Source organism: Grampus griseus, assembly GCF_964374135.1.
Source record: "Grampus griseus genome assembly, chromosome: 19".
Classification (NCBI taxonomy): Eukaryota; Metazoa; Chordata; class Mammalia; order Artiodactyla; family Delphinidae; genus Grampus; species Grampus griseus.
Window position 1 is genome coordinate 27,894,935 of NC_139013.1, and position 26,713 is coordinate 27,921,647.

The following is a 26,713-nucleotide window of genomic DNA, read 5'->3' on the forward strand; positions in this document are numbered from 1 at the left end:
AGTAGAAACTAGTAGTCATTGGAATAAAAACTTAGTTGGTAAGCTCCTTGACATAGGTCTTGGTGATGAGTTTTTTGAATCTGACACCAAAAACAAAAGCAAAAATAAACAAGTGCAACTACGTCAAACTAAAAAGCTGCACAGCAAAGGAAATCATCAATAAAAGAAAAAGGCAACCTACTCAATATGAGAAAATATTTGCAAATCATACATCTTATAAGGGGCTAATATCCAAAATATATAAAGAACTCATACAACTCAATAGCAAAAAAACCCAAACGATCTGATTAAAATATAGGCAGAAGATGTGAATAGACATTTCTTAGAAGAAGACATATAGATGGCCAACAGGTACATGAAAAGTCTCTACATCATTAATCATCAGGGAAATGCCAGTCAAAAAAACAATGAGATATCACCTCACACCGGTTAGAATGACTATTATCAAAAAGACTAGAAATAACAAGTATTGGCTAGGATGTGGAGAAAAGTGAACCTTGTATATTGTTGGTGGGAATGTAAATTGGTGCAGCCACTGTGGAAAACAGTATGGAGGTTCCTCAAAAAATTAAAAATAGAGCTTTCATATGACCCAGCAATCACACTTATGGGTATTTATCCCCCAAAAATGAAAACACTCATTTGAAAGATATATGCAGCCTGATCACATGTGGTTTGAAGTTTTATTTACAGTAGCCAAGATGTGGAAACAACCTAGGTGTCCATCGATAGACAAATGGATAGAGAGATTGTGATATATATATATATATATACACACATACACGTATATTCATATATATGTGTGTGTGTATATATACACAATGGAATATTATTCAGTCTTTAAAAAGAATGAAATGTTGCCATTTGCAACAACATGGATGGACCTTGAGAGCATTGTACTAAGTAAAATAAGTCAGAAAAACACAAATATTGTGTGATGTCTCTTATATGTGGAATCTAAAAAGAAATTTTTTTTAACTAAGTTGATAGATAAAGAGAATAGATTGTGGTTGCCAGAGGCTTGAGGTTAGAGGCAGGATGGAAATGGGTGAAATGTTTTTGGTTTGGGTTTTTTTAGTTTAAATAAATTGAATTTTTAAAATTCTATTGCAAAAGAAAGTATTCTATTATAAAGAAAATCGATTCTCTTATTATATCTTGACCCAGTTACCCTGTGACAAATTTCTGTTTTCTTTTAAAAGGATGATGTTTCCTCACCAGGAGATCTTGTTATAGCAGATGGAGGTAAATAGCATTTATTTCTTTACTTAGTATTATTGTAAATTAACATTCCCATGATACCATGAGATCAGTAAACTAATACACTTCTGTATGTCTCAAATGTATGTGAAATTTATTGAAGACAGTTGCAATCATTATAGAACATAGTTGATTGGAAATTTAACAATATTTTTAGTTGTAAATCTTTACGCAGTGACTCACTGAATTTTTATAGAATAGGAGTTTTGATGCTTTTGTGGCTTGATTATTACACTGGTATGTGACATTTCACCATTAAACACACCATTAGTGTTAATTTAATAATCCGTTTCTTATTTGTTCATACACACATTGAGAAACATTCTTTTATCACTCAGTTTCTACAGGCTTTTCTGTACACGGTCTTGCTTCTCCTTCCTTCTGATATCAAGATAGAAACGTACTGTCACTAGAGTACATTGATTCCCAGCTGGTACCCAAGGGGAATAGTGCCTCACCTTCCTGTAATTCAACTAGGAATAAAGGAGTAGTTTTTCCTTCGCATGAATGATTACCACTTGATTATGGTATATATGGTTATATTACACTGTAGAAATAGAGAGTTAGATCTTGCACTTTTATTAGGTGAATGAAAACTTAAAAGTTATAACATTGTCATATTGAATTTTTTAAAATATATGTTCTTCCCTGATGACTTTTTACCTGTTTCATTCTAATTAAATTGAGATAAACTTAATACAGAAAGCTTTAATTTGAAGAGTTTATAGTGTTCAACTTCTCAATGGATTTCAGTTGGACTTTTAATTTATTTAAGTTAAGGCATTGAGTATTTGCCTTCCAGTAAGATATATTAGACCTGGAAATGCAAGAGTTGTATTTTCTGTGCAGATGAAGTTCTCTTTAAATATATAACATTGTAGTTCTTTATTCCACCGTGACCTACTCTTTGAGCTTGCTCTTAAAGTTTGTTGTAATTTTTAGAGCTATAGTTAAAACTTTTTTGAGAGGTTTGTTTTGTTTTTGTTTTTCATATAATCAGATTGGAAGAAAAAATTTTAAGTAGGGAAATTTTGCTGCTTTTGTGAACTTCATGACAGTATCTGTTTAGTTTTTGGGTTTTAGTTTTTTTTTTTTAATTGACATGAGTTTCTTTAAATGTAGATGGTCAACTGATGGAGGGTGATAAAATTTATTGGCCTACTCAGTCAGCTTTAACCACACGTTTGAGGCGTCTCATCACTGCATATCAGCGTACTAATAAAAACAGACAAATCCAGCAGATACAACCTACTTTCTCAGTGCCTGCCAGTGTTATGCAGCCTCTTTATGAAGAAGCCACTCTTAATCCTAAAATGGCAGCCAAGATAGAAAGACAGCAGAGGTAAGACAATAGCACTAAATTTTTAATATATAGTATCTAAATATAGTGTTCATTCTGAAGTCTGTTAGGGTACGATTATCTCACGTTGTGAAAAACGTATGTAGGTAGAGAAGTTGGTCAAAGCAAAATGCTTTATGCATACCTACACATGTATATAAATATATGTACACACAAATATGGTTAAGCTAATACAGATTATTGCATTTTATAGTTATTAGTCCATACTTTATATTTAATCATTCTTTTGTCATGTTTATGAACAGTGAGGTATGGGGAAAAATGAAGGTGCAAACTCAAGAATTAAATTATCAGTGAAACGTATGTTTAAATTATATGAAATAAATTCCACTGTATCTTACTTTACATGATGACATTAATGAAATATAAGAATGTATGGAAGAGAAGTTCATCTATGCTTTTTACAGAGGATGAACCCTTAAAACTACTGATGTCAAAGGGGAACAAATAGTAGTAGAACTTCTTCAAGAGGCTTGTTAGGAAGACAAGCAAACTTCTCTCATCCCAAAAGCTTTAACTTCTTAAAAAGGATAGAATATATGGAAAAGAATAAGAAAGTTTAACAATAACCTGGCGTCCTTATTAAACCTGGATCTTTGAATTTTTTTCTGAAAGATAAATCATTGTTCCTTTGTTTCATTTGCAACACATTCATTGTAACCAGAATTTAGTCTGACACTTAAGATTTTAGCTATCCTAGACGTAATCTTCAAATACTCCTACCTATGTAAATTTACTGTTTCAGTTATCTATCGTTGCATAACAACCCACCCCAAAACGTAGTGACGTAAAAACAACATCAGTTTTTTGTTTGTCACTATTCTGTGGGTTGACCAGATGGTTCTTCTGCTTCCCATGGTGTTGGCTGGAGGGAGGTGAGGGCTGGAAGGTCCATAATGGCCTCACTCACATGGTTGGCAGTTGGTGTTGACTGCCAGCTGGGAGCTCAGATTCTAAGAGGGAGCATTCCAAGTGGCAAAGGCAGAAGCTGCAGATTTCTTAAGACCCAGCCTCTGCAGTTACAGAGTGTCACTTCTGCCACCTACTGTTGGTCAAAAAAAATCACAGGGCCAACCAGAATTTAAGGGAAAGGAAAATAGGTTGCATCTCTCAAAGCGAACTGTGGCAAAGACTGTGACCATCTTTAATCTACTGCATACATTTTCCCTTGCTCTGGCAGATCTGGATAATCTTCCTAAAGTACTAGTTTTATCATGATATTCAATGGCTCTTTATTTAGTATAGGGATAAAGTCTAACTTCTTAATTAATTCGAGTCTCTTCAATTTAGGCCTCAGCATGCATTACTAATTTTATTCTCTCCTATTCCCTCTGCCTGAACGCCCCACTGAGTCTTGACTCAGTATTCTACTTAAGTTGTTGCTATCACCCAGAACACCCTTCTTCCTACTTTTTAGTCCATACCTTGCCCTACTACTCCTTCAGAGTTCAACACATGTTCTATCTCCTCTATTAGTTTTTTTCTCAACCAGACTAGCTCACAGTATTCTCCCTGCTTTCTGCACTCATATAGCACTTATCTAAATAAAACTAGTCATTTTCAAAATAATAAAAGATACTGTAATGGCATTCATCTTTTCCTTTCCATGTCTTACCTTTCTAACTTGTAAATTCTTTGAAGGTAGGTGTCATATTTTTTTGTGTCCTATGTAATCCTTGAATTTATCCTTTCTTTTCCATTCCTACTTTATCACTCAGGTACAAGGTTCATATGACTTGATTGGTTGGTTTCCCAGAATGACTATTTTTACATCATCATTAACCTTCTTAATGTATCATCATGATAAAAATGGCCTGTTAATGTTTTTCAAAGGTCTTTCTCATATGCTTTTTCTCATTACACAACAAACTTGTGATTGTTAACCAGGGAAAAGATTCTACTGTGTTTGGAGATCTATGGTGTGTGAGGATATTACCCTCTTGCAGTATCTTCAGGAACTTGCAACTGAATAGAGACTATTTTTAGCCAGACATTTAGAGTGTTTTATAAACTGACCCCAAGCCTATCTTCCTCTGTCCCCAATATGAGCCTTCTCCTTTTCAATCTGGAATAGTCATCATCCCCTTAAAATGTAAATTACTTCCTACTTTGCTTATTCTGTGCCCTCTTTCTAGTTCCCTCCCTTAATCTTAACCGTGTTCCATCTTAAATGCCACTTACTCTGTGATGCCTTTCTTCATCACTCAAGTTTGAACAGATCCTTCCATCTTCTGTGCTGTCCTAAAATTCATGGTTTCTATAATACATACAACTGTAAAATGCTACCTTATACTGTAAATATGTTTGAAATGTTTTATCTTTTTCCCAAAGGGAGGGTCGTCATATCCTATACAATCTTGTATCCCATGCATATTTTTTTGCACAGTAAGTATGCAAAAAACTATTATTGTCTGAAGGAAAAGAAGCACAGTTGGATAGATGAGTCAGCTGGCATTTTAAAATCTATTTCTAAGGAAATAGCCCTGGATTTAATCCTTTAAAGTGTTAGGTACTTGAAATGGTTTTAAATTTTTATTATAGTCATTGTATTTTGCATTAATATTTATTTACTTCTGTGAGAAATGTGACTTTTTCTTTAATCTATTCAAAATAGATGGACAAGAAGAGAAGAAGCTGACTTTTATAGAGTTGTATCTACATTTGGAGTGGTGTTTGATCCTGACAGAGGCCAATTTGATTGGACAAAATTTAGAGCTATGGCTAGGCTACATAAGAAAACTGATGATAGTTTGGAGAAATATTTGTATGCATTCATGTCTATGTGTCGGAGGGTTTGTCGTCTTCCTTCCAAAGATGGTATGTATAAAATTTCTTTTTTTCCTCGTTTCAATCAAAGAAGCAAAATTAGTAAAATTCAGAAATTTCCAGCTATTTTATTTTAGTACTGTCTAATTCAACATTTCACCAGTTTTTCTGAATTGTAAATAAACTCTGCTCAAAGATCCTTTACTCCTTAATTCTACTATTGAAATGAGATCTAAAGAGAATAAAGGTACACATTTAATTTTGAGAAAATAGTGTTTTTATTAGATTTAGATTTATGATTGTGGGAGGTGGAAGATAAAGGATAGCTTTTGGTAAACAGAACTAACGTGTGTTTTTAGTCCATCTTATAGGAACTGTGCTTAGAGGGCTTATTTACACAAGTAATTTTGCAAGAAGTGAGGCCTCCACTCAAAAGACATTTTAAAGAGTTTTAGTAGGAAAAAAACACCCAGGGCCTTCAAAAAAACAAAACGAAACGAAAACAATCAGAGCTGCTAATGCTCAGCTAAGGGACTATTCTGGGGTGAATTTATTGTTTTTGAAGCCCATGTAGGGATTTTCCATATATCCCTCACTCTTCCCTAATGTTAAAATCTTACATGACTATAGTTATAGTATAATTATTAGCCCAATCAGTACAATACCATACTAAATACCTATTCAAATCTTACTAGTTTTTCTACTGATGTCCTTTTCTGTTCCAGGAGCCCACATTGTATTTGGTGTTCTTTCTCCTTAGCCTCCTGCAGTCTGTAACAGTTCCTCAGTTTTGGGGTTGTTGTTGTAGTTGTTGTTTTCTTTAATGACCTTGATACCTTTGATCAGTTTTGCCATAAACCCCTCAATTTGGATTTGTCTTGTGTTTTCACACAATTGGATTGAGGTTATGCCTTTTTTTGCAAGAATACCTCAGAAATGATGTTGTGTCCTTCTTGGAATGTAATGTCAAGGGGTTCATGATGTCATTATGTCTTATTACTGATGATGTTGCCCTTGATTCTTTGGATTAGCTAGTTTATGCTGCATTTTTCCAGTGTAAAATGGTTATCTTCTCCCCTGTAGTTAACAGATATCTTAAGAAGATACTTTGAGACAACACAGATCCTGTTCTACTCAAACTTTCACCCATTGATTTCAGTAACCATCAGTAGATCTTGTCTGCAACAGTTTTTACTATGCAGTTCTCCTGCAAGGAAAAGCTGTTCCTTCTCCCTAGTCTACTTAATTATTTATTCATATTAGTATTTTTTCATGTGGGTATTTATTTTTTATTCTGTAGGTTATAATCCAGTACTATCAGAATTCATTTTGATGTTCAAATTGTTCCACATTTGGCCATTAGTAACTCCTTCAGGTGGTCTCTACATTATTTCAACAAGCCTCTATCTCTTTTTGAGTACTTCTCAACTGCCAGTATCTCTGCTCACAAAGATAAGACCTCATCAAAAGGAACAGAGTATGGTCTGATGTTAAAACTGAACTATCTCAGGCTGGTAGTTCATACACTGTTTGACAATTATTCCCATGTTTCCATCAAATTTTAAGAAAGCCTTTGTTGTCCCTGTGAGTTCACTGTAATGCCCTGAGTTACCTCGGTGCAGTTAAGGATATGTGGACTTAGGTTTGCTTATGGGGTGTTAATTTAACAGATTTAATTTGTATTTATAAATGAATTTGAGTGCTTTTCTCTTTAAAACACATAATAGTATGACATTAGCTCATAGGGAATTTCTTAAAAGTAACTTCCTAGTTACATTAACACACCTCCAAAATAACTTTAATATTTTACTTAACTTTCTGTAGATCCAGTGTTATATGTTACATGATTTTTAGTACTTCTTTCTAAAATTTATATTTCTCCTCATTTAAAAACGTTAAAAAGAAATTCTGGAAAGTATACAATGATATTGAGTAGAGGTGCATTTTAGAAGTTGCTTTATTTGTTATAATATAATGAAGTATCTTTGAGTGTAATATGTTTGTTCTTGTTTCAATGTAGAATTGGTGGATCCAAATATTTTTATCCAGCCAATCACAGAAGAACGTGCTTCTAGGACTTTATATCGCATTGAACTTCTAAGGAAAGTAAGGGAACAGGCCCTCCGACATCCACAGTTGTTTGAGCGCTTGAAGCTTTGCCATCCAAATCCAGACTTACCAGTCTGGTGGGAGTGTGGCCCTCATGATAGGGACTTGCTCATTGGAGCTGCTAAACACGGGGTGAGCCGAACAGACTATCACATTCTTCGTGATCCTGAACTCTCATTTATGGCAGCTCAAAGGAACTACAGTCAAAGTAAGATGGCTCATTCAAGGACTTCTACCCCACTTTTACAGCAATATCAAGTAGCACTTTCTGCTTCTCCTCTTACCTCTCTACCTAGGCTCCTAGATCCTAAAGGTATTATTCTAGAGGATGTGAAAGTTAAAAGTGAAAACCTTAAAGAGGAGCCTCAGTTTTCTGAAGAAGAATCTATGACTTCTGAGGAAACCAGGACACTAATAAAGTCTGAGCCTGTAAGTCCAAAGAATGGTGTTTTACCACAGGCTACTGGAGACCAGAAATCTGGTGGAAAAGGTGAAACAGACAGACGCATGGTTGCAGCCAGAACAGAGCCTCTAACTCCAAACCCAGCTTCTAAGAAGCAGCGAGTCCACAAAAGAGGATCAGAGTCTAGTTCTGATTCTGACTCTGATTCTGAGAGATCGTCCTGTTCTTCCAGATCATCTTCTTCTTCGTCTTCCTCTTCTTCTTGTTCCCACTCTCGATCAGGCTCTAGCTCTTCTTCTTCCTCCTCTTGTTCTTCAGCATCATCTTCATCCTCATCCTCGTCCTCCTCTTCCTCATCCTCCTCCTCATCTTCATCAGAAGAAAGTGACAGTGAAGAAGAGGAAGTCCAAAAGCGAGGTATATGCATAAAGTGCTTTTTCTATTTTAAGACAGCATTTCACATGAAAATGAAAAGAATTGATTTGGATCACTTAAGCATATTTAAATTTTATGTGTACAGATTTTCTTAGAGAAGGACTACTGAAAACGCAACTAAATTCCTGGTTCTTACTCCGTATTCAGTATTCACATTGCAAAATTGGTTAGTCAAACCGGATTAGCGACTTGGCACAGTAATTTTATTACTTTGTGATTGCCTTAAATTTAGTATTACATCTTGCCTGGAACAAGTTGATCAGTGAACAAATAAAGGTAATATTTTATAACAGCCACCAGTCCGACTTACAAGAGTATCATAGGCCCTACTTGGCCCTACTTAGAAAGATCTAGCATAGGAACTTCAGCCTGTCGGTAGTGTTAGGTGGTCCTCTTCTGCGGGTGTCCTTATAGTGGTCTAACAGCTCAGGAAATGAGTCAACATCAAGTGGACACAGGAGACACTGTGATACCCACAAGAGTGAGAATCTCCTGTCACAACTCCAGAAGCATGACTTTCAGGGTTACCACAAGGGACATGCCCAATTATGAGAGTCCCCTCTTTAGAGAATGATAGCCTCCCCAGCAATATTTGTGTCCTCCCAGTCCAGATACAGTTTACCAATCAGGAGTTTATGTATTTCCAGGGAAACAGACCTAGAGTGTTAACCATGGTTCAAATTTTCATGCAGAAAGGGATGTTTTGTTAACCTTTTTCTCCTCAAACTCCTTTATGCCACTTATTGTGCTTTTATTTCAATTTTAAAAATAATGAGTACTTTATTGTATTCTAGGTGAATTTTTTTTTACTTCTAACTTTTCATTTTCAAATATATCTGAATAATTATATAGGATTTGAAAAGTATATGTAAAATTGTGTTATGCAGTCTTTTTAAAACAGTTATAATTGGTTATGATTATTCTTAGCAGAAGGTACCCCTCACGTGAAAGCCTATGATGAAGAAAGCGTTGCATCACTGAGCACTACCCAGGATGAGACCCAGGATAGTTTCCAGATGAACAACGGGACCCCAGAGTCTGCTTACATCCTGCAAGGTGGATACATGCTGGCAGCTTCGTACTGGCCAAAGGTAAATGAGTAATTTCTTGCTGGAATAGGTCATTTTTTGAGTATTTTTCTATATTTCTTTAATGATAGATATTATGTAGTAAAAAAAAGTCACTTATATGTAGAATGACATTTTGGTGTTAGCATTAAAAGTATCAAATATTACTATCAAGTAAATTAGGTCTACTTAAATGTATGTGTTTCTCAATATAACCCTAGAATATTTAGAAGAAAAGATAATGAATGCTTATGTTCACATACAAGTTAGTATTCAGGTGCTACTTTATGAATTAAGTGCTTTTAAGTGGGTCTTCTTGAAGAAATTTACCAAGCCAGTTGTGACCTAGAAAAAAGGTTCATTTAAGTACATGTACATATAGTGGTGGAAGTTCAGATTGGATTAAGACAGTTCTTCTTCCAGTATGTGACTAGGCTAGTAGAAGAGTACTTACCTTTAGGAGTGAGGTTGGGAAATAAATGGGAGAGGAGAGAACTCTTTACTCTTATGTATACTTCTGAGTTGTTTGAACTTTGTACAAGGAACCTGTGTTACTCTTATAAAAACAAAAGAACAGAAAAATATCTTTATAGTATAATATTTTCTAATGTCACCAATGGGAATTTGTATAGAATTGTAAATGTATGTGAGAATATGTATGCATACCAAATACACATATGTTGTACCAGGGTTAAATCCATCAAGGCTGTGATCCCCAAAGTTCTGACTCAGTTATTAAAATTATCCTTTGATGTTCATGCTTTTCCAGGACCGTGTGATGATCAACCGGTTGGACAGTATTTGTCAAACAGTCCTGAAAGGGAAGTGGCCTTCAGCTAGAAGAAGTTATGATGCCAATGCAGTGGCTTCTTTCTATACCACAAAGCTGCTGGACAGCTCTGGCGCAGCTACAGAATATAGTGAGCCCAGCGTGCCCACTCCTGCAGGTGCTGGCGTTAAAGAAGAACACGATCAGTCAACACAGATGTCAAAGGTGAAGAAGCATGTACGAGAAAAGGAGTTTACAGTGAAAATCAAAGACGTATGTTTATTTTTATTGCCCTAGGACCTGATTGCGATTGCGGTGTGCAGCATGCTTTTCCTGCAAATGGCTGCCTGCTCTTACTCTTACTTCCCTCACATACTTGTTTTCTGGCATTTGGATTGTTTTCTTTTAGATATCCAGGTTATTAAACTTGAATATTCTACTAGAGGAATCATCATTAAATATGTTTTTCTACCTATACTTCTGAAAATAGTCCTTCTGCAGATCAAGATCCTTTCTTAAACAGTCTGACAATTTCTTATTGTTTGGTTCTTTTATATAGTATTCACATGGTATGTCAGTGCACTTCCTGTTTTAAACATTTAGCATGCCCTGTTATCAGTAACATTTTATTGTTCAGTATGATTTTTGAAGCTAAATTGATTACTCAGTGTCTAAAACATGGGTAATATCTTCTAATATGTCATGTGAATAGTGTACACAGAGACATAGGTCAGAAGCTGAAAGGGTTACAATGTGCTAGTCACATGAAAAGCTCTGTTTTGCTCAGAAAAGTATATGTAATACCTGGATGTTTTTCATTTAAGATAGAAATTTTAATATTCATTATAGAAATTGATTAAATGTTTTTCTCCAATTGATGTATGAATAAGAGAACATGATTAACTTTTCAGGGTTTTTAACCTCACTTTTTCTAAGTAAAAGATTTCTCTCAATATACTACGAGTTTTTTTTTAATCATTTCTTTCTTATTAATGGTGTTTGTTTAACAGGAAGGTGGTTTGAAGTTGACATTTCAGAAGCAAGGGCTTGCTCAGAGAAGGCCATTGGACAGTGAAGATGGTGCTCTAGGGCAGCAGCAGTACCTCACTCGACTTCGGGACCTTCAAGGTGCGTCAGAGACCAGCCTCGCCAGTTTTCCAAAATCCATGCCAATATCAGGTGAATATGCTAGTAATCATTGCCTCAGCATGCAAAATCATTTGCAAATCCTTTTTTACTTACTCATAGGATACTTACGAGAACCAGATTGTTACTACTTTAAACAGCCCTCCTATTATTAGAAAGCTCTAATTATCACAAAATTTCTTCTTATTTGGAAGCAAACTTTGCCTGCAATTGGTTCTTCTCAGTGACTGAAGTTCTGTCTTCAAAGGCCTCAGAGAATTAACCTAGTCCTATGTCTGCATGATAATCTTAACATTCAGAAAACAATGATCATATCTCCCCTTGGGACGATATTTTGTACTAACCTTTTGACTATTTGAATCAACGAGTATTTATTGAATACTGAACTGGTGCCCTGTGTTCTGTGCTCTCTAGGCACTGAGGAATCCATCCATAAGCAGTTTTTTTATTTTGTTGATGTATCTAGTTGTACTTTAATTCTTTCTGTGTCCCTCTTAAAGTATGCTGTCAAGAACTGATAATTCTAGTTAAGAGCAGCTGAGTCTTAAAATGTATGGACCACAGCATACTAATCGTAAAAAATGTAACTTTTCAATTAAAAGCAGGTAAGTGACTGGAATTTCCTTTATACCTCCATATACATATGGCTAAGGACTCTATTTCAGTATTCTACTAAATTCGTTTGCCATACAATAACTTGTAAACATTTCAGAACTCCTGTGCCTGTGTACAATGTGTGGAATTGCTGAAGTTTGGGAAAATAGTGCTTTATTATAGGTGTTAAATTGATTGCTGTTTCCAGTTGCTGCTCTTACCGCTTTCTAATTATAAATTATAATTAAATTATAAATTAGAGTCATCAGACTTACTTTTGTCTCTTATGGTTTCATTAACCATTCAGTGTAAGTCTCCAATTACTGGACTTTCAGACACGTATGAATGAGCCACAGTTCTCTTACTGAAGTATAAATCCCCCAAATTGTGATTTACAATGGCAAGGAGCTCTTTTTTTCGTGAGAAAATGGGAAGAGATGGGGAAGATAAGCTCTGGGCTTTTTTGCCCAACCTAAGTGGGTTTAATAATACCACTGCTTGTACCTTGATAAGTCCGTAACTCTATAAAGTGGGATTGATACATCTATCATCTGAACATTTTACTGCTATTGCAGCTGAAGATTTTACAGTCTTTGCCTATAAGTAATTCTTTGGTAAATAATACTGTTTTAATAGTATCAATAGTAATTATAACACTAATTTGCACCTATACCAAATATTAAAAAGCCTCAAAAACATTAAAACTAGATAGAATTATCTTAGAATTGTATCTCATCCATCTTGATAATTGCAAATGTGAAATCTGTTTTTGTTTTTGGCCGTGCCATGTGGCATGTGGGATCTTAGTTCCCCAGTGGGGGATTGATCCCTTGCCCCCTGCATTGGGAGATCCGAGTCTTAACCACTGGACCACCAGAGAAGTCCCTGTAAATGTGAAATCTAGCTCTGTCTTCCTACATGACTCTTAGGAAACCTGCTAACATTTTTTAACCTTTTCTTGTTCGCGAAGTGAGGAGTTGGGGTCAACGGAGAGGTAGCATTGTTAGGTGGATTAAATAATATATGTAAAGTGACTAGTATGGAAATTGGCACATAATTAGATGCTAAACAGATGTTAAAATTAGGTTTTAGAATTAGATGCTCAACAACTGGTATTATAATTCTTCATATTAAGCCCTTTTTATGTTTGTATGGGCACCCCCGAATTTTATCTAAAAGCTTTGAGTGAAGATACGTCATATAATGTAAATTAATTAATGAAGGACAGTAAAATAGCATAAATTATAAGAGGACAAAACTAAAGAGCCTATTCCAGAAATCACCTGGAATAGTACACAAAAGATGGTAGAGCCAAACAGCCTGGATTTGAATTCTGTCATTTAACACTGTTGTGACATTGGGCCTGAGACATAATGTTTCTGATCACATTTATAAAATGGGCTTAGTACCTCTGTGTTTTGTTTGTTTTGTTTTTGGTAATTTAAGAAAACATTTGTAAAACCTAGTCCAGAATATGGCACCTAGTAGGCATTCAATAGAAAGAAGGTATTTTTAATATTGTTGTAATTACAAATCTAAGATAAAGACAACACAGGCTTTATAGAGTAGACTAGGTTAAATTTTCCATTTTGGATTCTAGGTTAAAATAAATCAGTAATGTTTATTAAAATCACTCTCAAAAAGAAGTCAAGGTAGCTGGGTTTGTTGTTGATTTAAAAAATGAAAGAAGTCAAGGGAGTATATAATTTGCCAAATCGGGTATGTTTACAAATGATCAAGTAGGATTTCTTTATAAATACATAATTTGGTGTGTTATACTAATGTTTTTCCATAGATAATTGTATTAAGTACTTTTCTTTTTATATAGCACTGGGATAGCAGTAAAGGGAAAGTGAAAGAAACTTAAGACACTCTCTGCCTTTCAGTTGCTTGGTAGACTAGACCCACATGTTAAAATATTAGACAATACGTTAAAAACAAGATAATATATCTTGCTACACAGCATTATAGTTAATAAATATTGGAAAAGAGAGAAGTCACTGCTGTCTAGAGACTTAGGCAGAGTCCTGTGGAAGAGGCAGAATTGAACAGAATTTATAAGAGGAAGATTAGATAATGGTTTTTCTGGAAAATGACATTGAGAGAGAGTCAGGGAATAGCGTGAACCAGAGACTTGATGTTGGGAAAATTGTATGGTTTTAGGATAAGACTGACCTAGCTACTGTTTAAATTCTTACTGGAGAGATATTTGTATAAGGTCAGAGACTGCTTAGCAAAGGTAAATCTAGATTATGGGCAGCATCAAAAAGTGAGCTGGGGAGGGGATTGGGTTGGTGGTCAGGCAGGAATGAGGCTTGATGTAAGGTATTTCATTCATACTAGAATAGGAAGCCATGAGAAGTTCTTATAAAACAGAATAGTACTTTTAAAAGTAATATTTTAGGAAAGTTATTCTATTATTACAGTTAAAATGTACTATAGTGAAAGTATTTTCAAATATTCATAATATTTTGTTAATCTGATTTTAATGAAATAATGAAAGCTGTTCTTTTTTAATAATGTTATGTCACATTCCTCAGTGCTTTCATATGCAAAAATAATTTTTACTCATTGTAATTAGTTATTCCTTACTAATTATGAATTAAGGTATTTTTTGTAACTGAGATGTGAGGAGAGTGATTTCCATAAGATTACACAGCCAACCAAAGGGAAATGTCTTTTAGGGACACACAGGACTTGGTCAAAAATTCTCCTTGAATGATTGAAAATGCATTTCTCGCTACAAACTGTGAACCATTTTAAGCAAACATCTCATTATTAATATTTTCTTTTATAAGAGTGTTCTAGATTACGTACTCTTTAAGGACAGGAACTGTGTCTTACCTTTGAATCATCATAGTGCTTTGTACATAGCTGTTTGATAAATGTGTATTTATTTATTAGGAAAAAAATGAATGTGTGGTACTGTTTCATTCATACCTCTTACAAACATTTTTTAGTGAGTGCCTACTGAAATGAAGAGTGAGAAGGGTCAGTTTAATTTGGCAAGAAACAGTGGTGGTCTTAAAGAAAATACCTTAAATAGGCTGGGGCAGGAGTGGACTGTGGGAATTGAGGAGTGAGGTTGTCATGAGAAAGGGGAGCATAATAGCAACCAACTTTTCAAAAGTTTTGAAAGTTATGAAAAAGCCGAAAGAAGTTTATTTTTTATTTGAGTTGGGCCATGTTTTTAAGTTGATAAGAATCTAATGTAGAGTAAGATATTTTGGCACAAAAAAACAAAGATAAATGATAAAACAAACTTTTAGAAAAAGTAGGGATTAATGGGTTCAAAAAAGGGGGAAAGGTTTGTCTTGTACATGAGAAAGGCATGGTTCTTCCTCGAAAAGGGGACAAAAGAAAAGATGTGTGACTATCCAGGGGAAAAATTTGAGGAGACAAGTCAAAACTTGAAAGAGACCTAGATTACAATTCTCCTGGTTTTTAAATGAGAAATGAGGTGGTATTTTTAATCCAAGAATTGCTTGATTTTGTCTGACTGCTTGTAAAATAAGAACTAAATTTCTATGTATTTTTTTAAATAAACTTTTTCTTTGATCATGAGTATCATTACAAGCATTAATTATTTATTTTATTCTATTTTATTGGAGTATAGTTAATTTACAATGTTATATTAATTTCTGCTATACAACAAAGTGATTCAGTTATACATATATATACATTCTTTTTCATATTCTTTTCCATTATGGTTTATCACAGCATACTGAATATAGTTCCCTGTGCTATACAGTAGGACCTTGTTGTTTATCCATTCTCTATATAATAGTTTGTATCTGCTAATCTCAAACTCCCACTCCATCCCTCCCCAACCCCCGCAAAATGTCTATGTATTTAGAAAAGTAATTACGTTTAATTTAAGAACTAGATTTTTATCACTCTTGCATTTTTAATTTGTTAGGTACTCCCATTCAATCAACCCTTGGTGCCAATGGAGTTTTATTAGACAACCAGCCTGTAGTCAAAAAAAGGCGGGGAAGGAGGAAGAATGTAGAAGGTGTTGACATCCTCTTTTTCAACAGAAATAAACCACCTAATCATGTAAGTAAAGTAATGCTTAAAAACTACTGATCCTTGAGTCCAAAATTCAATTCTAGTAAATATACATATTGCTGTTTGTGAATGTTTTGTAGAATAATAAAGATAACTAGAAAATTAGGAGTATATAGCTTTAGATTGTATCTCAGTAGAATCCAGCACTGGCTAAGATTCATGAAAATTTTAAATTTGAAAGATTTAGCTGACCTTTAAACAACTTTTTTTTTCCTCTTCAAAAAGAATTGCTTCATTGGACCAAAATCAGAATGCTAAAGCATGGAAATAAAATTGTCATTTGATGTTTTTCTACAGGTTACTTTAGGCTTAACCACCTCACAGATTTCTACAGGGATAAATCCAGCACTATCCTATACTCAACCTCAAGGAATTCCTGATACAGAAAGTCCCGTTCCAGTTATTAATCTTAAAGATGGGACAAGACTTGCAGGCGATGATGCACCGAAGAGAAAGGATTTGGAAAAATGGCTTAAGGAGCACCCAGGTTATGTGGAAGATTTAGGAGCTTTTATTCCTGTAGGTGATGCCTTATAAAACTTGGTATATTTTACTTCTATGATTGGTCACACCTATAATGATGAAGCATAAATTCTCACCCACTTATGTGTTCTGCCCAAGATTTAGGAAAATTAGCAGAAAAAAATAATGACTATCTTTCGATACAATACAATATCATTTTCCATTTTTCCATTCTGCATTCAATAAGTGTTTAAGTCATAAAAATCACCTCTCATATACAGAGTACTATCATAGACCCAATGAATATTGTAAAGTTACAAAACTTGCAATCTTTTCCCACAAATAGTTTGTTTTAAAATAATAAAAATAATAATAGTAAACATTTATTGAGACTTAGCTGTGTGCTTGGCTTTATACTTAGCATAGATTACCTAATTTAACACCCCCTAACTTTATCAGAATGGCATCATTAACTTTATAAAGAAATGGAAATACTGAAATTTTAAATATTGGGTTGGCCAAAAAGTGCCTTCGGTTTTTAAGTAAAAATAAAAGACACATTTTTCATTTTCACCAAGAACTTTATTTAACAACATATTCACCATTTTGTTCCACTACCTTCTGCCATTTTTCAGGCAACTTCATAATTCCATCTTCCCAAAACTTTTTATCTTGTTGAGCAAAGAACTCTTCCAGGTGCCTTTTATAGTCTTCCAAGGAATTGAAATTTTTTCCATTAAGAGAATTTTGTAAAGACCAAAATAAATGGCAATCTGAAGATGCAATGTCTGGTGAATATGGCGGATGAATCAGAACTTCCCAGCCAAGCTGCAACAGTTTTTGCCTGGTCATCAAAGAAACATGCGGTCTTGCGTTATCCTGATGGAAGATTATGTGCTTTCTGTTGACTAATTCCGAACACTTTTCATTGAGTGCTGCTTTCAGTTGGTCTAACTGGGAGCAGTACTTGTTGGAATTAATCGTTTGGTTTTCCAGAAGGAGCTCATAATAGAGGACTCCCTTCCAATCCCACCATATACACAGCATCACCTTCTTTGGATGAAGACCAGCCTTTGGTGTGGTTAGTGGTGGTTCATTTCGCTTGCCCTACGATCTCTTCTGTTCCACATTGTTGTACAGTATCCATTTTTCATCTCCTGTCACAATTTGTTTTAAAAACGGAACGTTTTCATTACGTTTAAGTAGAGAATCACATGCGGAAATACGATCAAGAAGGGTTTTTTCTGCTTAACTTACATGGAACCCAAACATCAAAGCGATTCACGTAACCAAGCTGGTGTAAATGATTTTCAACACTTGATTTGGATATTTTGAGTATGTCCGCTGTCTCCCGCGTGGTATAATGTTGATTGTTCTCAGTTAATGTCTCAATTTGATCACTATCAATTTCAACTGGTCTACCCGACCATGGAGCACCATCCAGCGAGAAATCTCCGGCACGAAACTTTGCAAACCACTTTTGACACGTTCGATCAGTCACAGCCCTTTCTCCATATACTGCACAAATATGTTTTTGTGTTTCGGTTGTGTTTTTACCTTTCTTGAAATAATAAAGCTTAATATGCCGAAAATGTTGCTTTTTTTCTTCCACCTTCAGTATTAAAATGGCTACGCAAAAATTCACCAATTTTGATAAGTTTTTTTTTTAAATGCACGCTGATATGACAGCTGTCACAATACAGTCTAACGAAATTGTTTCGAATGAAGTTAAAGACAACTAAGTGCTACTAGAGCCATCTTATGGAAAACACCAAATGAACCTTTTGACCAACCCAATAAATAGTGCAAGGCCACACAGCTAATAAGTCTTAAATCCACTGTTCAAACTGCTACACTTAAGATCTCATAAGAATACACCTTCTGGTTCTTGTCAGATGCATGGTTTATATTAGTCAAAGAGGAGAACAGATATATTAATATGCATTTTTCTTATCCTCTGAAATACTTTCTACTCACTACCTTATGGGCGTATGTCTTTCTTACTCATAGAAATCTATTATTTAAGTTTGTAATGCTTTACTGTCAGATGCTGATGTACCAAATTTTGTATCAGTCTCCCTTGATGTTTCTATATATTTTAGAAGGTAAAAGAGTAATGGCATATCCTCTATACAATGAAGTTAGTGGGTTTGTTCTATCTGCTTCCATTATGAAGATTAATTGGATAACCCATTGAAGTCGTCCCCTACCCCATGAACTTCTTAAGGGTTGTCCTATTCACCTTGTATCCCCAGGACTTAGCACGTAATTCCTGCTACAGGGGATGGTATCTAGCTCCTTGTAAATACTTACTGAGTCAGTGATTTAAAAAATTAAAAATGAAAGTCTTTTGGAGACTAAAAAGTGCTATATAAAGGTAAAGTGATTGTTATTTTATTAACAAAAAAATTCATTACCTTATTTTTTCATGCAAAAGAACCACAGAAGCTCCAGTCCCTAGAATGTGACTGTAATATATATTTTTATATACTTGTATCTGTAATATATATTTAGTTTAATATTTTACATTGCTATTGTCGTCCTCAAGAGATAACCTGGTAGTCTAAAATAGGGAGCCTCAGTCTTAGCTTTTGAATGCCTTTCATATCCCTAATTTTTTCAAAAGATGCCACAAATTCTCAAATAAACTTTCTGTTAATTCTTTTGATTTAAAAAAAAAAAGCACCAAATAAAGCTCTTGTAATTATGAGGGGAAGGGTTGTCAGTAAGGTGAGCAATCATAAAATGAGTATTGCAATTCTAAAAATAATGAGAATTGTTAGTTTAACCCTATACTTATTAACATGTTAGAAAATACCATTTATTCAGTCAGTAAATTTTTATTGAGCAACTATTATGTGCTAGTTACTATTTAAAGGGATTTAGGATAAAACAGTGAACAATATAAAGTTCTTGCCCTCATGGCAGTTATACTCTAGTCTCTGAAGATTGTCATACCTTTCTCTTTCCACTGCAAAGGAATCTTTATTACTTTTTTTTTTAACTTATAGGAGTTCATCATTTTCCCTGCAAATAAACCTTTTGTCCTAATTTTTTATATAACTTTATTATTAAGATTTTAAAACATTGTTATAAGTAGCATTTGTTGGAGTACAGAATACAAGATAACAACTGGTATGATTTCCAAGGGCACTTTACATTAATGGTATATTGGATCTCACACTTTGCTGTGGTATCTCTACAACAAAATGATCATAACGTGGTATATGTACTATACCAGTGGTATGTATAAACTGCCATGGAAACTGATAAAAGAATAATTACTCTGCCCAAGCAGAGTATCTGGGAAAAGATAGAAAATAGAGCTGACATGACTGGTGGATGATAAAAGAATAAGTAGGCATTTGACCAGGTTAATACTGGTCAAATGCCTACTTATTCTAGGCAGGATAAGAGGAGGATACTCTAGGCATTATAGAACAATTATGAAGAGAGTCTAAAAAGGATATAGTCATAAAACAGTGACTAGTCTGATATTCCAGAGTATGTGAGGGAATGAGTGGGGTAATAGTAATTGGATAGAAAAGATGAATTCAGTCCAGGCTGTGATGGGACTGGTATGCCATGCTGAAGAGTTTGAGCTTTAGTCTGTTGGAATTTGTAATTGTTTAGAAATGACTACAGACATCAAACCTTACTTTGTTAACAGTTGTTAACAGAGGTAAGCAGCATGGTTTGATAGAGTTTTTATTGCCACCTGCTAGCTGCATGACCTTGAGGAAGGTATCTTCTCTGAGCCTTGATTCCCATTTGTAAAATAAGAATAATATCTTTGGGGGACTTCCCTGGTGGTCGAGTGGTGAAGACTCTGTGCTCCCAACGCAGGGCGGCCCGCGTTTGATCCCTGGTCGGGGAACTAAGATCCCACATACCGCAACTAGAGAGCCTGCGTACCGCAGCTACTGAGCCCGCGTGCTGTACAGCCCACCCGCACACTCTAGAGCCTGCACGCCGCAATGAAGACCCAGAGCAGCCAAAATAAATGAATACATTTTTTTAGAAAAGAATAACATCTTTGAGTATTGTGAGGATTATGTGAAAAGAGATAAGAAAGTTTATTAGTGAGATGAAGAGAAATGAAAGCCACTAGTACACATATAAATGCTATCAGAGCACTGAGAAAATCTGATGTTTCACGTGAAATTCATCAGGAGAAAATGTAAAGAGGAAGCTCTTCCAGCATTATTGATAACTCCTTCAAATAACACTCTAGAAATACAGTGATCTTTGAGGGCATTTAAGGAAAGAGCTAGCAATGTTCTCCTCATTTCAGGAGCCTACTTTCATACAGAAAGATAATACTGATCATTATTAATAATTGCCTTGAATAATTTTTCAAATATATAATTTGAGGAAAAGGTTCATGTAACATTGTCTTATTCAGCATTTTTATTAATAAATATAAAAATATTTAAACCTTAAATATTTTTAACATATAGCTATGGGGTAAATTCTTTAATATGATATATTGAAGATATGTGACAGAATATATATGATATAATATAAATCTTCAATATATAATATAAACAGTTGACCCTTGGACAGTATGGTTGTCAGAAGTACTGATGCATGCCACCCCCACAGCCAAAAATTTGAGTATGACTTTACAGTTAGCCCTCCGTGTCCTCAGTTCCGCATCCCTGGGTGCAGTCAGCCATGGATCGTGTAGTCCTGTAGTACGTATTTATTGAAGAAAATCCACATATGAGTGAGCCTGCACATTTCAGACCCATGCTATTCAAGGGTCAACTGTATTAATATATCTTATCTATAACGTATCTTCAATTTTATATGACTAAATTTCTTGGATCAGCCTATTTGTACTAGTTGCACAGTTAGATTTTCAAGCCATTCCTTTGTCCATGTATTTTAGAGAATGCAGCTCCATGAGGGGAGACCCAAGCAAAAAAGGCATCGTTGCAGAAACCCCAATAAACTAGATGTGAATAGTCTCACTGGAGAAGAACGTGTTCAGCTGATTAACAGAAGAAATGCCAGAAAGGTATTTATATATTTGTTGTTAATTTTTCATGTTGATTCACTGCTTAAGAGATCTCTAGAACACTACTTCATTATGCAGTATTTTCTAACAGACCTGGTTGGGTTAAATGTAGAAGATTTGCGGGAAAAGACATGGACTACAATTTTATGCAGTCTAATTTCAAATCCCACATCTTTGTCTAAGCTGTTGAATGAAATAAGCAAGTTAGTTTACATTATCTGTGCCTAAGCGGTGGCCCTGAGCAAGAGCACTACATGTAAGTCAGTGGTTCTCAAAAGGGGGCACTTTGTCCTCCAGGGGACGTTTAGCAACGTCTGGAAACATCTTCGGTAGTCACAACTTTGGAGTAAGGAGGTGGGTGTTGGGGAGGTGGTGAGCAGGGGAAGGATGCTAGTGGCATCTAGTGGATAGAGGCCCGGAATGCTGCTACACCTCCTGCAGCACAGGGGCCAAACCCTACAACACCAGTCCAAAATGTCTGTAGTGCAAAAGTCGAGAAACTCTGTTGAAAAGGGGACACTATTCTCATCATGGCCATTATAGATTTATATATTTATCACGTGATTTTCCATCATTTGGCTGTTAAGTGCCTCGTTTTATCAAAATGGGCATATTACATAATTTTCTGATAGATGGAAATAAAATGTCTTAAACAAAGGTACCTTATACACTAATAGTATCCCTGTGTTTACCTTCTTGCTTTATTGATTGATGAATGGTAACAGTCAGGTTTTTCCAAAGTCTATTTCTGAACCAAATGTGGCTCGACATTTGTTTTCCCAAATTGTGTCTGTTTTATGTTTGGATTGGTATATGTCTCTTTTACCTCCTAAAGTAAATGATAGAACACTTGTGGCACCCTTTTGTAAGTTCATAGCTTTGACATTTTTATTGTTTTCTATTCTGATGAGCAAGCAACAAAATAAGTAAGAAAGAAGAAATGGCCTCAGCGTAAAAACAGCAAATTTCTCATTGAGTTCCTTCACTCACAAATTAAATTACCCTACATAGGTCACATTAATTCCCTAGTTCTGTCTTGCTCTCTATTAAATGACCTCACTGCTAGTATAAAAATACATGAACTCGGGCTTCCCTGGTGGCGCGGTGGTTAAGAATCCGCCTGCCAATGCAGAGGACACAGGTTTGAGCCCTGGTCTGGGAAGATCCCACATGCCGCGGAGCAACTAGCCCCGTGAGTCACAATTACTGAGCCTGCGCGTCTGGAGCCTGTGCTCCGCAATGGGAGAGGCCGCGATAGTGAGAGGCCCGCGCACCGCGATAAGGAGTGGCTCCCACTTGCCGCAATTAGAGAAAGCCCTTGCACAGAAACGAAGAACCAACACAGCCAAAAATAAATAAATAAAATAAAAATTAAAAAAAAAATACATGAACTCATTTGACTTTCTCAGAAGAAATATTGAAATTGGAAGAAAACTACTTTTAAAATAACAATTGTCTTAATATTATCGTATGCACTAACTCATTAAAATTAATACTGATTTTTCCCCAATTTTGTAGAGATAGCTTATTCAGCTTTTGTTAGTGCTTTAAAGTGATGTCATAGATGTATTAGGGGAAGAACAAGATGACATTTTAGTTGCATTTTACTTAATTTTATGCTTGCATAGATTGTGTTACAAATCTTTGCACTTCATCTTATAATGAAATTAGCATTTCTAGATATGAATAAATTTATCTTAGCCAGTTTTAAGGAAATGGAACCATTTTTTTAAATTTTTACTTGTTAGGTTTAACATTAAACACCCTAAATTTTATTTTTCATTGTTGGTAACCTGATAAAAGTCCTGTTCATTTCCTTTAGTTTGTAGATTTCTTTATTGTTCTGAGTTTTTAGAGTGCAGACTTGAGGATTGATCAGTTACTAAGGAAAAGATCCACTTGCTGAATCCCCATAAACCATACAGAGGGCCTCCAGTTTAAACTGGAGCTTAATGAAGGTCATAATAAAAAGGAGATGGCCACAGAAACTTGAGAGGCTAAGTAAAGATTATAGGAAATACTAGATAAGAATACCTATAGGTATTATAACTAGCCATATTAAACCCTGTCTATATCCTAACAAGATATAGTATGTATTCATTCAAAAAGGTGTGGAAAAAGGAATTATTCAAGAAGTGTCTTTAGACTCCAAAGGAACATTAAATTGGTAGGTTCAAATCATTTAAACATTTAAAGGGATATGTATATTTTTATACTTTTAGGGTATCAGTTTACATAATAGATAAGTGCATGGGCTTTTGAGACCTGAGTTTGAAAGCTGATCCTAACACTTACTAGCTAGCTTTAGGCAACTTGTATAACTTCTCTGAGGCTTAGTTCCTTCATTTGAAAAATAGAAATAATACTTTCTCAAATGGATGTAGCGAGTACTAAAATAAATTATGTACTCTAAAGTCCTTAGCACAATAGTTGGTAATATGATAATAATAATAATAGCTTATATTTATTATGTGCCAGAACCTTTGCTGAGGCACTTGAATTATCTTCATAAAACCCTATGAGGGAGGTGTTGTTATCTCCATTTTGCAGATCAGAAAACTGAGGTTCAAAGAGATTTACTGATATACCCTAGTTCATGTAGGTGGTAAGTCTGACTCCGAAGGGTATACTCTTAACTAGGCTACACTGCCTACCCAACATAGTAATTTCACAGTAAACGGTAGTTATTTATTTTACTGTTCCAGTAACTCAAAAACATTTAAGGGACTTCCCTGGTGGCACAGTGGTTAAGAATCCGCCTGCCAATGCAGGGGACACAGGTTCGATCTCTGGTCCAGGAAGATCCCACATGCTGCGGAGCAACTAAGCCTATGTACCACAACTACTGAGCCTGCGCTCTAGAGCCCACGAGCCACAACAACTGAGCCCACATGCCACAACTACTGAAGCCCGCACACCTAGAGCCCGTGCTCCGCAACAAGAGAAGCCACCACAGTAAGAAGCCTGCGCACTGCAACGAAGAGTAGCCCCCGCTCGCCGCAACTAGAGAAAGCCTGCCCGCAGCAACAAAGACCCAATGCAGCCAAAATTAATTAATTAATTTTAAAGAAAGAAAGACATTTAAAATTTACATTAGCACATGTTTATATAGTATATTAATGGTTCTTGTGGATTGTGGTAGTCCTTTTTAATGTAATAAAGATTGTCAAAAGTGGTTCAACGAATACATGTGTTTTAAAAAAATAAACTCTGGGGCTTCCCTGGTGGCACAGTGGTTGAGAGTCCGCCTGCCGATGCAGGGGACGCGGGTTCGTGCCCCAGACCGGGAAGATCCCACATGCCGCGGAGAGGCTGGGCCCGTGAGCCATGGCCACTGAGCCTGCGCGTCCGGAGCCTGTGCTCCGCAACGGGAGAGGCCACAACAGGGAGAGGCCCGCGTGCCGCAAAAATAAATAAATAAGTAAATAAACTCTGTACAGCACAGAATAAAAGCAAGAAATGTCTTCATATTTAATAGTGCTTTTAAGTGTCTAACGATCTGTTTTTCATTTATAGGTTGGAGGTGCCTTTGCTCCCCCTCTGAAAGATTTATGTCGGTTCCTGAAAGAAAATACAGAATATGGAGTAGCTCCTGAATGGGGAGATGTTGTTAAGCAGTCTGTGAGTATTTCATAAATAATAATTCAGACATCATTTTTAAAATTAGATGCCATTTAATTATAACTTAGATTAAATTTTAAGTTAAGAATTAACAAAATAGGGCTTCCCTGGTGGCGCAGTGGCTAGGAATCTGCCTGCCAATGCAAGGGACACAGGTTCGATCCCTGGCCCAGGAAGATCCCACATGCCATGGAGCAACTAAGCCCATGTGCCACAACTACTGAGGCCCACGCGCCTAGAGCCGATGTTCTGCAACAAGGGAAGCCACGACAGTGAGAAGCCCATGTGCAGCAACGAAGACCCAACACAGCCAAAAATAAATTTATTTTTAAAAATTAACAAAATATTCCAAGAATATGTGAAGGTATTTTTTAGTTCATAATTTTTGTTTTGCAGAATATGTTACAGATTTCTCAGATGCTGTTGAGTTAGAATGCAGAATCAATATATGCTGATTTGTGTTTATTTTAATCTCTAAGATACTATTTGAGCAATACCACAATGAATAGTCAAAGATACTGGGCGGCACGGGCGGGATTCTCTGACGGTCCAGTGGTTAGAACTCTGTGCTTCCATTGCATGGGGCATGTGTTCAATCCCTGGTTGGGAAATTAAGATCCCATGTGCTGCACAGCGTGGCCTAATTAATTGATTGATTGATTAAAAGGCATATTAAGAAAACAAAGATGGGGAAAGATATATATATGTAAGGTTATTCATCATAATACAGTAATAAAAATTGGGAATATACCAATGGTCCATCAGTCTATTGAAAAACTGCAACTATTTTAAAAATTATATCTTAAAAGAACATCTAATGACGCGGGAGAAAAAGTTCACAGTGTTGTTAAATGGGGTAGTAGTTAAGCTCTTGGAGTATCAAAGCCTAACCATGTGGTAAGTGCTGAATAAATAATAGCTATTATGTCTACAGGTGTCTAAATAAAAAAGACAGGCAGTAAACCTATGTTCAGTATGATTCTATTTTTTTTTTTTTTTTATTTTAGAAAAGAGGTGAAGAGAATTGTAAAATCTGTTTATATGCACAAGGGGAAGATGGAAGCACACATCCTGAAATGTTAGCAGTGGTTATCTCTGAACAGTGAAACTATGGATGATATTTTTATTTATATTTTTTTGTTGTTGTGTTTTCTGTAGTGAACCCTAATGCTTTTGTAAAGAGAACAAATAAGTTGATCAGTTCAAAACAAAATTTTAAAATAGTCCCATGAGAGTCTTTTAAACCACTGTCTAGAGCTACAGTGTCACAAATGGTAGCCACCGGGCACATGTGGCTATTGAGCACTTGAAATTTGGCTAGTCTGAAGTAGGAGGTGTTGTAAGTGTGAAGCACTGTTTCTGGATTTTGAAGGCTTAGTTTGGAAAAATGAATATAAAATATCTCAATAATATTCATAGATGACATATTGAAATGGCAGTGTTTTTGTTATGTTAAATAGACTATATTGCTAAAATTTGTGTCACGTATTTTACCTTTTTTTAATTGTGGCTACTAGAAAATTTTAAATTACATACGTGGCTTACATTATTTCTATTAGACAGTGCTGGTCTAGTGGTTCTAAACTCCTAAAACTTTTAGGAATTTTCGTTCATTTGTTTGTTTTTT

General features: G+C 35.4%; 1 protein-coding gene across 3 annotated transcripts in view; it reads left to right on the forward strand.

The window, feature by feature from the left end:
• The window catches only part of CHD9 (chromodomain helicase DNA binding protein 9), a 164,908-nt gene that overhangs the window by 134,089 nt on the left and 4,106 nt on the right, over window positions 1-26,713 (forward strand). For 2 of the 3 annotated variants that reach the window (XM_082676532.1, XM_082676534.1), the window contains exons 27-37: window positions 1,203-1,245; window positions 2,383-2,602; window positions 5,235-5,437; window positions 7,407-8,315; window positions 9,261-9,424; window positions 10,170-10,442; window positions 11,180-11,348; window positions 15,829-15,968; window positions 16,278-16,499; window positions 21,337-21,465; window positions 24,982-25,086. In XM_082676532.1, the coding sequence (XP_082532658.1) occupies window positions 1,203-1,245; window positions 2,383-2,602; window positions 5,235-5,437; window positions 7,407-8,315; window positions 9,261-9,424; window positions 10,170-10,442; window positions 11,180-11,348; window positions 15,829-15,968; window positions 16,278-16,499; window positions 21,337-21,465; window positions 24,982-25,086 (2,577 nt within the window). The remainder of the gene's footprint in view (window positions 1-1,202; window positions 1,246-2,382; window positions 2,603-5,234; window positions 5,438-7,406; window positions 8,316-9,260; window positions 9,425-10,169; window positions 10,443-11,179; window positions 11,349-15,828; window positions 15,969-16,277; window positions 16,500-21,336; window positions 21,466-24,981; window positions 25,087-26,713) is intronic. The other variant, XM_082676533.1, reaches the window with a different exon arrangement.